This window comes from Pseudorasbora parva, chromosome 8 (genome assembly GCF_024679245.1).
Source record: "Pseudorasbora parva isolate DD20220531a chromosome 8, ASM2467924v1, whole genome shotgun sequence".
In the NCBI taxonomy this organism is placed as follows: domain Eukaryota; kingdom Metazoa; phylum Chordata; class Actinopteri; order Cypriniformes; family Gobionidae; genus Pseudorasbora; species Pseudorasbora parva.
The window spans coordinates 93652-108870 of record NC_090179.1 but is presented as its reverse complement, the minus strand read 5'-3'; the positions used below and the strand labels follow the sequence as shown (position 1 = coordinate 108870).

General features: G+C 47.9%; 1 protein-coding gene across 1 annotated transcript in view; it reads right to left on the bottom strand.

The window, feature by feature from the left end:
- LOC137085259 (ribonuclease inhibitor-like) overlaps positions 1-15219 on the bottom strand; it is a gene marked incomplete at its 5' end in the record, with an annotated part of 46387 nt that overhangs the window by 2522 nt on the left and 28646 nt on the right. Inside the window, 4 exons of the mRNA XM_067451813.1 lie at positions 27-200; positions 302-475; positions 9716-9889; positions 9991-10164. Of these exons, the coding sequence (XP_067307914.1) occupies positions 27-200; positions 302-475; positions 9716-9889; positions 9991-10164 (696 nt within the window). The remainder of the gene's footprint in view (positions 1-26; positions 201-301; positions 476-9715; positions 9890-9990; positions 10165-15219) is intronic.

Below are 15219 nucleotides of genomic sequence, written 5' to 3'. Positions count from 1 at the left end.
TAACTGTACAGTATAATGATACTAACTGTAGTTTCTCCAGCTGGCATTGAGGGATCCTCAGTAGATCACTGAGGTTTCTCACTCCAGAGTCTCCTAGATTATTCTCGCTCAGGTCCAGATCTCTCAGGTGTGATGGGTTTGATTTCAGAGCTGAAGTCACAGCAGAACAACCTTCATCTGTTATATCACAGTGGCTTAACCTACATTGAGAGAAATGAGAAAACTCTTTATTCTGTAGAGTTATATCATCTTCATACATGTAGTGTGAACTCAGACTATCATGAGATATTGAGTTCTTCACCTCAATCTCTCCAGTTTATAGTGTGAATCCTTCAGTACGTCACATAAGGGCTTCACTCCAGAGTCTCCTAGTTTATTCCAGCTTAGGTCCAGATCTCTCAGGTGTGATGGGTTTGATTTCAGAGCTGAAGTCAGGATGAGACACTGTTCCTCTGTAATACTGCATCCATACAGACTGAAGACAGAAAGAGAAAAGACAATGACTCAGATCTGAGATGATGATCTTATTAAAGACATACAGTGGTCATATAGTCTATAGTTCCCATAATCTGCTTGTAATCGAGTCTCTAGTTCTGTGAGCTGGAAACTGTTGTTCCCTTTCAGTCGGTCACGTTCGACGTACGTCAGAACTGAACCGACGAATTGGGATCTGCCCTCAGAGACCTATCCACTTCGAGTGTGTAAAAACGAGCCAATCGGAGATTGGCATGTGATCCACACATTCCACGCTCCGCCCCGCAGCGCGGGTATAAATAGGAAGTGGAATGGTAGATCAAATGCTTTCAACTTCGGAGCCGAACAGATCAGTACTGTTTCCACGAAGAGTGTTAAAGACTGAGTCTTGGAGAAGGAGGAACTGCCAGTGCGGGTGTCATAGCGCTTCTCAGCGAGTGACCGTTATTGTTGCAATCGTTTGCATTCAAAGAGCTTCCACTGTTGGTTCGCTGGGCGTTTTCCTAAAAAACTTTTGAGTGTCACACGCAGGCTTGCACTGTGGACTGCGTGCTGACCGCGGTCATCTCCCTGAGTGCTTCAGCACAACTAAAAGAGCAGTTTCCATCCTAAAAGAGCAACACGGTTTGACCCTGTGTCTTTTTCAAGATGTCATTCAAACCGTGTGTTTCTGGGTGCGGTCGCTTTCTGTCCCCGCTTGTCAGTCACGTTCGTTGTCTCTCGTGTCTGGGCACTCAGCACGCGGAGGCTGCGTTCGTGAATGACTCATGTTCCCACTGCGGGAACATGACCATCGCAGTGTTACGGTCCAGACTCCAATACCTCAAGGCAGGTGGAGCACCCTCGCGCATCCCCCGGTCTAGCGGTCCTTCTGCGCCTAAGCAGAGGGCTACTACTCTGGCTGATGACTTGGGTGGGGACCTGAGGGTGACGGTCAGGGCAAACCCGCCGGGTCATATGGCTCCTCGGGCCCCTCCCCCCTCCGCTGCGCCGGTGGAGTTTCCGGAGGAGCGTGCTGACCTCTCACGTGGAGTGCCAGCCGTTTCCTTCGGGGCTCCGGCGGAAGACAGGATGTCGGTCGCTGCATCGGGGGACGAGCTAATGGGCTCTGAGGATGAGGATTCGGCTGCGCTGCCCCCTTCGGGTGTGACAGCGTTGCCCGAGTCTGACCCAGAGCTTACGGCTATGCTTTCCGGGGCCGGTAGGGCTCGAGTGGAACCCTCCACCGTGTCCCGAACCTTCGCGGCTGGACGATTGGTTTCTCGGGACGGCCCGTGCTGGTTCTCAGCGCCCCGCCCCGGTGCCTTTCTTCCCGGAAGTGCATCAGGAGATCTCGAAGTCGTGGGCAGCGCCGTATAGCGCTCGCTCGCGATCGACGGACTCCTCCGTCCTCACCTCCCTCGATGGCGGTGCGGTGAAGGGTTACGTGGGAATCCCTCCAGTCGAGCGGTCAGTGGCTATGCACCTGTGTCCCAAGACCGCTGCGGACTGGCGTGGTGCCCCGCGCCTCCCCTCCCGGGCGTGTAAGTTCTCGTCCGGGCTAACCGGCAAGGCTTACACAGCCTGTAGAGAAGCCGCATCGGCATTGCATGCCATGGCACTCCTGCAGGTCTACCAGGCCAAAGCGCTCATGGAGCTGCACGAGGGAAGTTCCGACCAGGGCGTTATGCAGGAACTGCGTGCGGCGACGGACCTCGCTCTCCGAGCGACGAAAGTCACTGCACGCTCCCTGGGTCGGGCGATGTCCACTCTGGTGGTCCAGGAACGCCACCTGTGGCTGAACCTGGCAGATATGCGTGAAGCGGACAAGGTGCGCTTCCTGAACGCCCCTATCTGTCAGGCCGGCCGGCCTCTTCGGCGACGCCATCGAGGACTTTGCCCAGCAGTTCTCGGTGGCCCAGAAGCAGACGGAGGCTATCAGAAATATCCTGCCCCGACGACCCGCTGCTGCCTCCACCCAGTTGCCGGCCGCAGCTCCCCCGCCTGCTCGTCGCCGAGGGCGTCCCCCGGCGTCCGCCTCCGCCCCTGCCAAGCCAAAGCAGCAGCCTCCACCGGCCAAGCAGGGTGCCGGGCGCAAGGGTGGCGCCCAACCTGTCCAGACCGCTAAGCCTGCCGGCAAGCGCAAGGGGAAGCGGCCCTGAGACAGGCAGCCCAGGGAGGACAGGAGCTGCTCTTCGGGAGATTATGTCCGCATCCCTCCCCCACCCCCCGGAGGAGGACCGGCGGGCCCCGACTGGTCCGATACATCTGCCGCCAGCTCTCCGGAGCTCGGCGGTACCCACATACTCACAAAAAGAGCAGTTTCCTATCCCCCTGGGCCCCAAGAGGGTCATGGTGGCAGTTCACGACGCCTCCGGGCTTTGTCTCTCCCTCCCTCCCCTCCCCTCGCCAGGGGGCAGCAGAGTGGTCTCCGAGGACGCCTCCGGGCCTTCTGACCCACTCTCTGCCTCTCCCGGGAAAGCTCAGACAACACTCCGGGCCGCCCACGGGCCTCCCGAGTCTGGTCTGAGCATCCCACCTGTCTGCCTCCGGGCAGCGAGCAGTCGAGCGGGCTCCGAGGACGCCTCCGGGCCTTCTCACCCGCTCCCTGCCCGCACCAGGAGAGCTCGCGCGACACTCCGGGCCGCCTCCGGGCCTCCCGAGTCGAGCCAGAGCTCTCCGTTGCGCTGCCCCACACCCTGTGGTGCCGTTGGTCCCGCTGGTACGGTCCCTGGGAGCGTGGCTACAGCTCCCTCGACCGTCCCATTGGCTCATCCGTACCATCAGACTCTGCTACGCGATTCAGTTCGCATGCCGGCCACCCAAGTACAAGGGCATCCTCTTCACCTCAGTGCGAAGCAGCGATGCTCAAGTCTTGCGGTCAGAGATCGAGGTCCTACTGGCGAAGGACACGATCGAGCCGGTTCCTCCAGCCGAGATGAAGACAGGGTTCTACAGCCCCTACTTCATCGTGCCCAAGAAAGGGGGTGGGCTCCGGCCAATCCTGGACCTGCGCGTCCTGAATCGGGCCCTGCACAAGCTCCCGTTCCGGATGTTAACGCAGAAACGCATTTTTCAATGCATCCGTCCCCAGGATTGGTTTGCAGCGATCGACCTGAAGGACGCGTACTTCCATGTCTCTATACTACCTCGACACAGACCGTTCCTACGCTTTGCGTTCGAGGGGAAGGCATACCAGTACAAAGTCCTGCCCTTCGGGCTGTCCCTGTCGCCTCGCGTCTTTACGAAGGTCGCGGAGGCAGCCATTGTTCCACTCCGAGAACGCGGCGTTCGCATCCTCAACTATCTCGACGACTGGCTCATTCTCGCCCAGTCTCGGGAGCAGTTGTGCGAACACAGGGACATGGTGCTCAGTCACCTCAGCCTGTTGGGCCTTCGGATCAACCGAGAGAAGAGCAAGCTCTGTCCTACGCAAAGAATCTCTTACCTCGGTATGGAGCTGGATTCGGTCAACCAGACTGCGCGCCTCACGGAGGAGCGAGTCAGGTCGGTGTTGAACTGCTTGAATATGTTCAAAGGCAGAACAGCGGTCCCACTGAAACTTTTTCAGAGGCTCCTGGGGCATATGGCATCCGTAGCCGCGGTCACGCCGCTCGGATTGCTTCATATGAGACCGCTCCAACACTGGCTTCATGGCCGAGTCCCGAGGTGGGCGTGGCAGAGCGGCCAGTACCGGGTCCCAGTGACTCCTTACTGCCGCCAAACCTTCAGCCCGTGGTCCAACGCTTCGTTTCTCCGGCCCGGGGTGCCCCTAGAACAAGTGTCCAGGCATGCTGTGCTGTTCACGGATGCCTCATCCACGGGTTGGGGGGCCGCGTACAACGGGCATGCAGTTGCGGGTCTGTGGACGGAACCGCAATTGCATTGGCATATCAATTGCCTCGAGTTGCTAGCAGTACAGTTGGCACTGCGCCGCCTCAAGGGGCCACTACGTGGCAAGCATGTACTGGTCCGTACGGACAGCACGGTGGCCGTTGCGTACATCAACCGTCAGGGTGGTCTACGCTCCCGTCGCCTGTTCCAACTCGCCCGCCACCTGCTCCTGTGGAGTCAGAAGCATCTGAGGTCGCTTCGGGCCATGCATGTCCCTGGTGCGCTGAACCAGACAGCCGACGAGCTCTCTCGGCAGCCAGCACCTCCGGCAGAATGGCGACTCCACCCCCAGGCGGTCCAGCTGATATGGGACCAGTTCGGAGCCGCACAGGTAGACCTGTTTGCCTCTCCGGACTCGACCCATTGCCAGTGGTACTATTCCCTGACCGGGGGTACCCTCGGCACAGATGCACTGGCGCACAGCTGGCCCCGGGACCTACGCAAGTATGCGTTTCCCCCAGTGAGCCCAGTGAGGAGGACGAGGAGCAGGTCTTGCTAGTTGCGCCGTACTGGCCCAACCGGACCTGGTTCCCAGAACTTACTCTCCTCGCGACAGCCCCTCCTTGGCCCATTCCCCTGAGGAAGGACCTTCTTTCTCAGGGACGGGGCACTCTATGGCACCCGCGTCCAGACCTCTGGAATCTTCATGTCTGGTCCCTGGACGGGACGCGGAGGTTCTAGATGGACTACCACAAGCAGTCGTAGATACCATCTCTTCAGCTAGAGCCCCCTCTACGAGGCGCCTCTATGTACTGAAGTGGAACCTGTTCGTTGAGTGGTGTTCTTCCCGCCAGGAAGACCCCCGAAGGTGTTCGATTGGTGTTGTGCTTTCCTTCCTGCAAGACGGGTTGGAGCGAAGGCTGTCTCCCTCCACCCTCAAAGTGTACGTCGCCGCAATAGCGGCGTATCACGACGCAGTCGAAGGTAAGTCCGTCGGAAAGCACGACCTAATCGTCAGGTTCCTCAGAGGTGCGAGGAGACTAAATCCTCCTCGTCAATCCTCGATACCCTCTTGGGACTTGGCTCTAGTGCTCAGAGCACTTCAGAGCCCTCCCTTCGAGCCGTTGGAGTCCATTGAGATTAAAATCCTGTCAATGAAGACAGTGCTCTTGACTGGTTTGGCCTCGATCAAGAGGGTAGGGGACCTGCACGCACTTTCGGTCAGCGAATCGTGCCTAGAGTTCGGGCCTGGTAACTCTCACGTTGTCCTGAGACCCAGGCCCGGATACGTGCCCAAGGTTCCTACCACTCCCTTCCGGGACCAGGTGGTGAACCTGCAAGCGCTGCCTTCGGAGGAGGCAGACCCAGCCCTGGCTTTGTTGTGTCCGGTCCGCGCTCTTCGCGCTTACATTGACCGGACCCAAAGCTTTCGGACCTCAGAGCAACTCTTCGTCTGTTACGGAGGCCAGCAGAAGGGAAAGGCTGTCTCCAAGCAGAGGTTAGCCCACTGGATAGTGGATGCTATAGTCTTGGCTTACCAGTCCCAAGATGTGCCTTGCCCGTTCGGTGTAAGAGCACACTCCACTAGGAGTGTTGCTTCTTCCTGGGCGCTGGCTCAAGGCGCCTCGCTGACAGACATTTGTAGAGCTGCGGGCTGGGTGACACCTAACACGTTTGCTAGGTTTTATAGCTTACGTGTAGAGCCGGTATCTTCCCGCATCCTCGCCCATGGTGGCCAGGAGCGCTAAGTGCCCGTTCTAAGTGTCGGCTTGCAACGCCACTCCCGCCCTCTGGGCCGGATACGTGCGTTTATTGTCTCCAGTTGTGTTCCCCGGGAAACCGGCTAACCCTGTCGAGCTCCTCCGTCACCCCATGCGGTGTCAGACGTTGCGGACCGTCTGACGCTAGGCCTGCACCCGTATGCTTGTGGAACGTGGTTGTAGGCTGGGTTCCATATGTAGCGGTTCCCTCACGGCAACCCCATATGTGTATTCGTCCACGGTATCAGCTACCCTTCGGGCTAGCCCCGTGTCTTTCCCTCGACAGAGCCCGCTCTGTCGTCTCTGGGCGTGTTCTTTCCCCCCTACAATTAGGTTGGAACCACCCCAGAGACTGCCATATGTTGCACTACCCTGCCAGGTTAGTCCTTATGTATATTCCGCCACCACTCCTTCCCTGAAGGACGTGGCCCCGCAGCGTACCTTCTCCCGAGAAGAACACGCTTCCCAGCGGTCTATGGTCACTCTAAGTGGGTCTTGCAGAAACAGCAGTGACTGACCTCCCTGCTTGGAGCCCTGACTTCCGTACCATACTAGACGGTCCAGTGCGCTCAAGCAGGACGCTGGAAGGGCCAGCATCCTGGCGTTTTCCAAAGGGATCCCAATTCGTCGGTTCAGTTCTGACGTACGTCGAACGTGACCGACTGAAAGGGAACGTCTCGGTTACGTATGTAACCCTCGTTCCCTGAAGGAGGGAACGGAGACGTACGTCCCGTCGCCAGGAGCTGTGCTTCAGCTAGGAGCCCAGTCACGTATTCGGCTCCTCAGTTGAAAAAAAGCATTTGATCTACCATTCCACTTCCTATTTATACCCGCGCTGCGGGGCGGAGCGTGGAATGTGTGGATCACATGCCAATCTCCGATTGGCTCGTTTTTACACACTCGAAGTGGATAGGTCTCTGAGGGCAGATCCCAATTCGTCGGTTCAGTTCTGACGTACGTCTCCGTTCCCTCCTTCAGGGAACGAGGGTTACATACGTAACCGAGACGTTTCTTCTCTTTCTTTTTTAAATCTTTTAATCTCTCTTTTATTGTAGCAGCAGATTCAGATCTCATGATATTTCTGCAGAACAACATCTACACAATCAGTTCATTGTTTCAAATACTTTAAATGAAATGATTTAGTAGTTCAGACACTGAATTTTAATTGTGACCAATGGCAAAGACCAGCAGATGCAAAGCTTCAGTGTAAATGATGAGACTTGTGTCCAGTTGTCTTAAACTAAACAGTGGACTGTAATTAGTGATCGACCTATATATCGGTATTCCGATATTTAAGTATTTTCCCATAATCGGCTATCGGTTTTGTAATATCGGATTCACAGATAAATGGTCATCTTGTGGACGTTGTGAAAATTGTGCATCGGGCCGCCATTAAAGGACTGCGCGTCTGAGGGGAGATGAGTCAACAACAGTGTTCAAAGGTAAAATAACCTGCATCCCTTAATTAATAAACTTAATTTAACATAACAGTAATGCACAAATGAGATATGCACAAATAAGATGTTACAGTTATGAGATGCTTAAACTTGGCGCTAAAAATAGAGACGAACTCACAAGTCAGTCAGGTAATCCATTCACGTCACAATAAAGAAAGATGTAACTTTACATGAATGAAATAAAACAGCCGTGAATGAGAGCATGTTGGAAATAAAAGCACTGAACTTATTTCTCTCTCTCTCTCTCTCTCTCTCTCTCTCTCTCTCTCTCTCTCTCTCTCTCTAAGACCCACCCGTTTTTAAAGTCCTTAAATTATATTAACGTCTGCTATATAACATTTATATTATAAACATCTTAATAATTACAGCTATGAAAATAAATGATTAGTTCTATCTCCGTGAGACGTGTAAATGCAGAGATAAAAACAGCGCTCTCAGCATTGCATAATCTAGACCGACACAAACATTATTAATAATTCTCTTAACGTGCCAGATGAGATGGACTCTGTAATAGCTATGATGTATTTGCGGTTTAGTTTATCTTTCTGACAATGTTTGCGTATTCCAGAGAATATTCACTCTTTAGTGTATTGAACACATAAATCTTTTAAAACTATAGTTTAAAATAAATGCTTATACAGGGAGTGCAGAATTATTAGGCAAATGAGTATTTTGACCACATCATCCTCGTTATGCATGTTGTCTTACTCCAAGCTGTATAGGCTGGAAAGCCTACTACCAATTAAGCATATTAGGTGATGTGCATCTCTGTAATGAGAAGGGGTGTGGTCTAATGACATCAACACCCTATATATCTCAATATCTCAAGACTGATTTTTCTAAGGTTTTATGGACTGATGAAATGAGAGTGAGTCTTGATGGGCCAGATGGATGGGCCCGTGGCTGGATTGGTAAAGGGCAGAGAGCTCCAGTCCGACTCAGACGCCAGCAAGGTGGAGGTGGAGTACTGGTTTGGGCTGGTATCATCAAAGATGAGCTTGTGGAGCCTTTTCGGGTTGAGGATGGAGTCAAGCTCAACTCCCAGTCCTACTGCCAGTTTCTGGAAGACACCTTCTTCAAGCAGTGGTACAGGAAGAAGTCTGCATCCTTCAAGAACAACATGATTTTCATGCAGGACAATGCTCCATCACACGCGTCCAAGTACTCCACAGCGTGGCTGGCAAGAAAGGGTATAAAAGAAGAAAATCTAATGATAAGGCCTCCTTGTTCACCTGATCTGAACCCCATTGAGATCCTGTGGTCCATCATCAAATGTGCGATTTACAAGGAGGGAAAACAGTACACCTCTCTGAACAGTGTCTGGGAGGCTGTGGTTGCTGCTGCACGCAATGTTGATGGTGAACAGATCAAAACACTGACAGAATCCATGGATGGCCGGCTTTTGAGTGTCCTTGCAAAGAAAGGTGGCTATATTAGTCACTGATTTGTTTTTGTTTGGTTTTTGAATGTCAGAAATGTATATTTGTGAATGTTGAGATGTTATATTGGTTTCACTGGTAAAAATAAATAATTGAAATGGGTATAAATTTGTTTTTTGTTAAGTTGCCTAATAATTATGCACAGTAATAGTCACCTGCACACACAGATATCCCCCTAAAATAGCTCAAACTAAAAACTAAAACTTCCAAAAATATTCAGCTTTGATATTAATGAGTTTTTTGTGTTCATTGAGAACATGGTTGTTGTTCAATAATAAAATTATTATTAACTTGCCTAATAATTCTGCACTCCCTGTATTTATTCTTATAGTTATGGGGAGTTGATAGACTCAACTGTCATTTATTGATGTTCTCCATTTGAAAACATTAGACTTTGTAAATTAATTTTGTCTATTGTTAATATGCTGTATTTATAAATAAAAAGGTAAAACAGCATTAATATTAAAAAGACTTAGCACTGTATTTGTCTTTTTTTTAAATCACTCTTTCTATTTATTGATGTAGAAGTGTCTTTTGTTCTCAATGTAAGGAAGTGAAATTGCAAAAATTACAGCGTTTAAAAAGTTCAGTTCGGTGCTGTTGCTATAATTGTACAAAACAGAAATTACACAATAAATAAATATTGGTTCTATATATCAGTCATCAGCACATAAACATGCAAATTATCGGTATCGGTAATAAAAAAAAAAATCTATATTGGTCGATGACTAACTGTGATCAGACTGTAACTGTACAGTATAATGATACTAACTGTAGTTTCTCCAGCTGGCATTGAGGGATCATCAGTAGATCACTGAGGTTTCTCACTCCAGAGTCTCCTAGTTTATTCCCGCTCAGGTCCAGATCTCTCAGGTGTGATGGGTTTGATTTCAGAGCTGAAGTCACAGCAGAACAACCTTCATCTGTTATATCACACCAGCTTAACCTACATTGAGAGAAATGAGAAAACTCTTTATTCTGTAGAGTTATATCATCTTCATAAATGTAGTGTGAACTCAGACTATCATGAGATATTGAGTTCTTCACCTCAATCTCTCCAGTTTACAGTGTGAATCCTTCAGTGCGTCACATAAGGGCTTCACTCCAGAGTCTCCTAGATTATTCCCTCTCAGGTCCAGATCTCTCAGGTGTGATGGGTTTGATTTCACAGCTGAAGTCAGGATGAGACACTGTTCCTCTGTAATACTGCAATCCCACAGACTGAAGACAGAAAGAGAAAAGACAATGACTCAGATCTGAGATGATGATCTTATTAAAGACATACAGTGGTCATATAGTCTATAGTTCCCATAATCTGCTTGTAATCGAGTCTCTAGTTCTGTGAGCTGGAAACTGAAGACAGAAAGAGAAAAGACAATCACTCAGATCCTTTAAAAGCTCAGTTTGATCATCACAGACCTTTTCAGACAGTCATTAATCAGCACATCTTCTGAAAGCCATTTTTGTAATTCTCTACAACAGCCCTTTTCATCTCAGAAGTGTCATAAAGTTCTAGTTTACACATTCATTTCAGATCATCTTCTTCTTTCATGTCAGCATCACCTTATGCAGACCTGCCAACCTTGAAGAAATTTGATGAGTACTTCCACCCCCCCCCCCACGCGGGCCCCCAGCGCGCACCGACAGCCCACCGCCAATGCGCGCTTCACCATTGCCCACCCGCCAGTGAGAAATCTATGATACCTCATCTATGATAAATCTATGAACTCCATAATACATAATATGCACATAATATACTTTCACCAATTAAGATTTATTAGTTACTCCATAACCAAATACAAGTAGACCATAAATGTTATACAATTACTGCAATAACTCCCAGCATCGAATTGAAAACAAACCTTGCATCACAACCCATTCCATCATTGTGTTCATGATAGGGCTACACGATATTGGAAAAAAATTACATTGCGATATTTTTTTCCCCAACGATATATATTGCGATATTGAGAGCCATCAATCCAGGCTAAAGTCAATAATTACCATTCCATGATATTAATAATTTCAGTGATAAGCAAGCTTCATTACAAGTGACAAAAATAAATGTTGGAAAGTATGTGCAAACATGAGACTAAACCTCCAGTAGGTGGCAGCAGGTGACCGTCTTAATGAGTGAGTCATTGAGTCGTTCATTCAAACGATTCATTTGAACGCTGAATCGTTCACGCTTGTTGCTATGAGACGCGTTACGGGTCTGCTATGAATGATTTTCGCTGCTGAAATAGAACAAAACGACTAAATATTGCATCTAAAATGTAAGTGACTAAGTGATTGTTAATGAGTTGTTTATGGAGCTGTGATATGAAATCAGTGTCATTTTCAGTCGTGATGGTCTTCAGGAAAACGCTCTAGTGTTGTGATTTCTCCTCGAGAGACTGCACGAGCGTCAACAGATCGACCTTATTATCGTCATTTTGGTGGTTCGCTAGTTATTTTTTGTTTTAATCCGACTCTTGTCCGTCAGTAAAGTAAAATTCTCTTTCACTTGTCCCTTCAAAACACCCACCTCTCCCGGACAAGCGTTAATGTCGAGCCCTGCTTTGTATTCGTCGTAAAGATCTTTGTTGTGCCGTTTTAAGTGATCAGACAAATTGGTGGTGTTTTCTTGTTTTGTGGCCACAAGACACTCCATGCAAAGCACCTCTTTTTGTTCAACATCCTCCTTTATGTAGCCGAAATAGTCCCAAAAATATGATTTCTGGTACGAACCTTTTTTTTCCCTCTTTGTCGCGCATTTTAGCAGTGAATGTTTGGCCGTGAGCGGTGAGCAGCGGCACAGCGAACCAATCACTGTGCAGGCATGAGGAACGTGGATGTCACTCCAGCAACACACTCGTGTTTACTGCGTGCTTCCTTAATACACCATGGGCTACTACCATAGACCGTATAAAAATACTACAACCCTTCACATCGCATGTTCCGGCGATGTGAGTATCGCACAGGCGCACATCGCAATGTCGATGTTAAACAGAATATCGTTCAGCCCTAGTTCATGATATTATAAACAAAGGCTGGTGATGGCGAATCATCAAACAAAAATAGAACCAAATACAGCCTAAACACAAAGAGCAAGACATAATAACATCTCGCATTCATGCACAAACTATTCACTATAGCACTAGCAAAAGTGTTTGTTTCCAGTAGATGGCAGCAATCTTCCACTAAACTATGGCACATTTCATATTTTGACTATGAAAACTGAGAAAAGTAGATTTTCTTTTATTTGAATTTGACATAAAATGTTGCTATTATATACAGTAAATATTGTTACTAATTTACAATGTAAATTTCATTTAATATTTAATCAAATTAAATATGAATTTAAATTAATAAATTAATTTAATTTAACACAACTAAACAACTGTAGAGTAAAAACATTAAAGGGGGGGTGAAACACTCAGTTTCAGTCATTGTCATGTCAATCTTGAGTACCTATAGAGTAGCATTGCATCCTGCATATCTCCGAAAAGTCTTTATTTTTTTAATAATTATATAAGAAAGATGCGCTGTTCAGAGTCTTTCCGAAAAAAGCCGAGCGGGTGGGGGCGTGTCGTGTGAGCGGAGCTAAATAATGACGTGTGCACGCCGCTGCTATTGTGTTGAGTCGAGTGCGTCGTAAAGCTGTGTCATCCCTAACAGCGGGAAAAAAACTTTATTCAAAATAAAAATATGGCTTTTAATCAGATACAGCCATACATCTATGATCCGGAATCAGACCCAGAGGCTGCAGTTGAACAGGAGCAGCAGCAAAAACGACTAGAGCAGGACGTCTCTATGTGGTACAAGTTATACACTAACTATATAATATGCTTAGCGGCTTGTGTTATTTACATATTTATACTTGAATTATATCGTCGTATTTTTGTCTTTGAAGGTGTACATGTGGGAAGTGGAGTTGTGCACGTGTGTGTGTGTGTTTACGCGTGGTTTGTGTAGACAGTAAGCGGACTGGTTTTGCACGGCAGGCTAAGTTAGTGTTTACATAGAAAGACACGGAATAGTAGCGCATTTGAATGAAGAAGCGTGCTTATTTAGTTCAACATATTTCCCCCCTCTTTGTGTATTGCTGTTTGGAGTGCTTTTACAATACACAAACATAAAGTTACACATATAGTGGCCAGCTAAACAAATGTACACGCACTACACATCGCATGCTCCATTGATCAATTAACTATACGTGATCATGTTTGGGCTACTTGATGAGCATAGACACAGACATTTGAAGCAGTCTCACTCACCGCCCGCGGTTCTATCGTTGGGACTGCTCCATCCTTCAGCATTAGGCGATCGGGAAAATCCGGCGTCGAGCTGGGCCTTGTTTATGAAACAGTCGGCACCGAAATGCAGCGAACAGATATAAACATTCGCGCAACTCAGTTGCTGATCCGGAAAAGCAAATTACATCCACTGTTGCCTTACCGCGGGGTTTTTGGGGAATCTGTGCAGGACTGTCTTGGTCTGGCAACCAAAAACGCACTTTTTGATGTCATTGTTAATTGTGCACATTACCTGTGCAGCGCAGCCTACGAGCGCTTTGATGGGCATAGCCTGTTGCTTTCGCTCTCTCCCTCTCTCTCTCTCCCTCTCTCTCTCTCTCACACGCTTCCGGTAGAATTGTCCGTAAGGCCCATACAAGGAAATTCCGCCCCCATTAACGTCAAAGGGGACGCATGATCTCAAAAAACTTGCCGAAACTTATGACTAACCGGAAGTAGTATTTTTGACAAAGAAATACTCTCATCAAACGTCCACCTTAACTTTTGAAACTTTGTCTATGTTTAGTATGGGATTCCAAGTCTTTAACAGTGTAAAAAGATCAGTATGCATGAAACAGCATTTCACCCCCCCTTTAAAATATTTACTGATATGCATTTAAATAAAACTCCGATTTTTATGATTTTGTTGATCCTTCTTGCAATCGTAGCCTAATGCAATTGACTAACGTTATGGCCTACAGTAAGCCTTTAAATAAGAGTTATTGAACTGTTTACACTGTCATATACAAAAAAAAGCCTGTACTGCACAGGAAATAAAAATGAACGCAAAAAACCTGACTACCTCACCAAAGCATGAGCTATTGGCTAACACTGTATCCCCAGAATATCAGCAGTAAACTCCGTCTCCGATTGGCGCACAGGGACTAAAATAAATAAATAGTCTAAATAAAACGCACATCAGCAAACCTGACCTTACCTGAATAGGCTACTGTACAATTTTATCATTGTAATAAAAAACGTAATTTGGCACATCATTTCAACATGCTGTTATTTAGCCCACTGCTAATTAATGCCTATTGCAAAAAGAAAGAAAGCTTGAATAAAATAAGTCATTGGCATTATAGGCTATTTAACTCTAACCACTGTCATGTCAGGGTGACGACTAGGACGAGCCTGAAGAAATTAAACCTGTAATTTTGACTGAATTGAAAAGAGAGCGTGTCTTTTTTAGGCAGATAGTGCAAATTATTTTATACCAGCAGGCCAAACAATCATACAAGAAACAAACTATGGAGCAACGATATTAAAACGCTGACTCTATTCATTCTCTGAAATTCGCTGCAAGTCCACCGCACAACAGTGCAACGTGCATGTTCACATTTTTAATTTCCATAACAGCCCCAAAACTCTCCTGCTTGCCTTGCACATCTAATTAATGGGCTGACGAAGTTTTCCGACTATGTTTCTTACCTTCTTTTTTTTGTTGCTGTGGATGTTATTGAGCTTGTAGAAGTTTAGCTCTTGCATTCTTCTGAACATCTCGCGCTGCCATTACCCGATGTCATTTGATATAACTCCATAATCTGTCTGTTTTAAATGCCTTTTCCCCGAATGAATGGCTACAATGACTGGCTTTTTTAAAATATAACTAGACTAATATCATAAAATAACCCAGGCAGTCTCATCTACGAGATGTAGGCCTCCAGCTGGGCTCCTAGCTTGCCAAATATTGTTACCAGGCGCTGTAACAATATTTAACAATGTATATATATTTTTTTCATGTGATTGGTTCAACTGCCACCCGCCCGAATTTAATTAAAATATAATATTCCGTCACATCATCGGACCGATCTGCGGCTGTTACCGCCAACCGCGCATCTCTATGAGGCGGTTCAGCCGTGGCATGCAAGCCTGCAGTTATCCGGCCGGCCTGCTTGAGTCCCTGAACACGTGCGGGCGCGAAGCATTTGACTAGGAGGGGCAGATGGGCGGAGGGTTTAAATGAAGCGCTCTGATTGGCCGAAAGCTTTACACACTG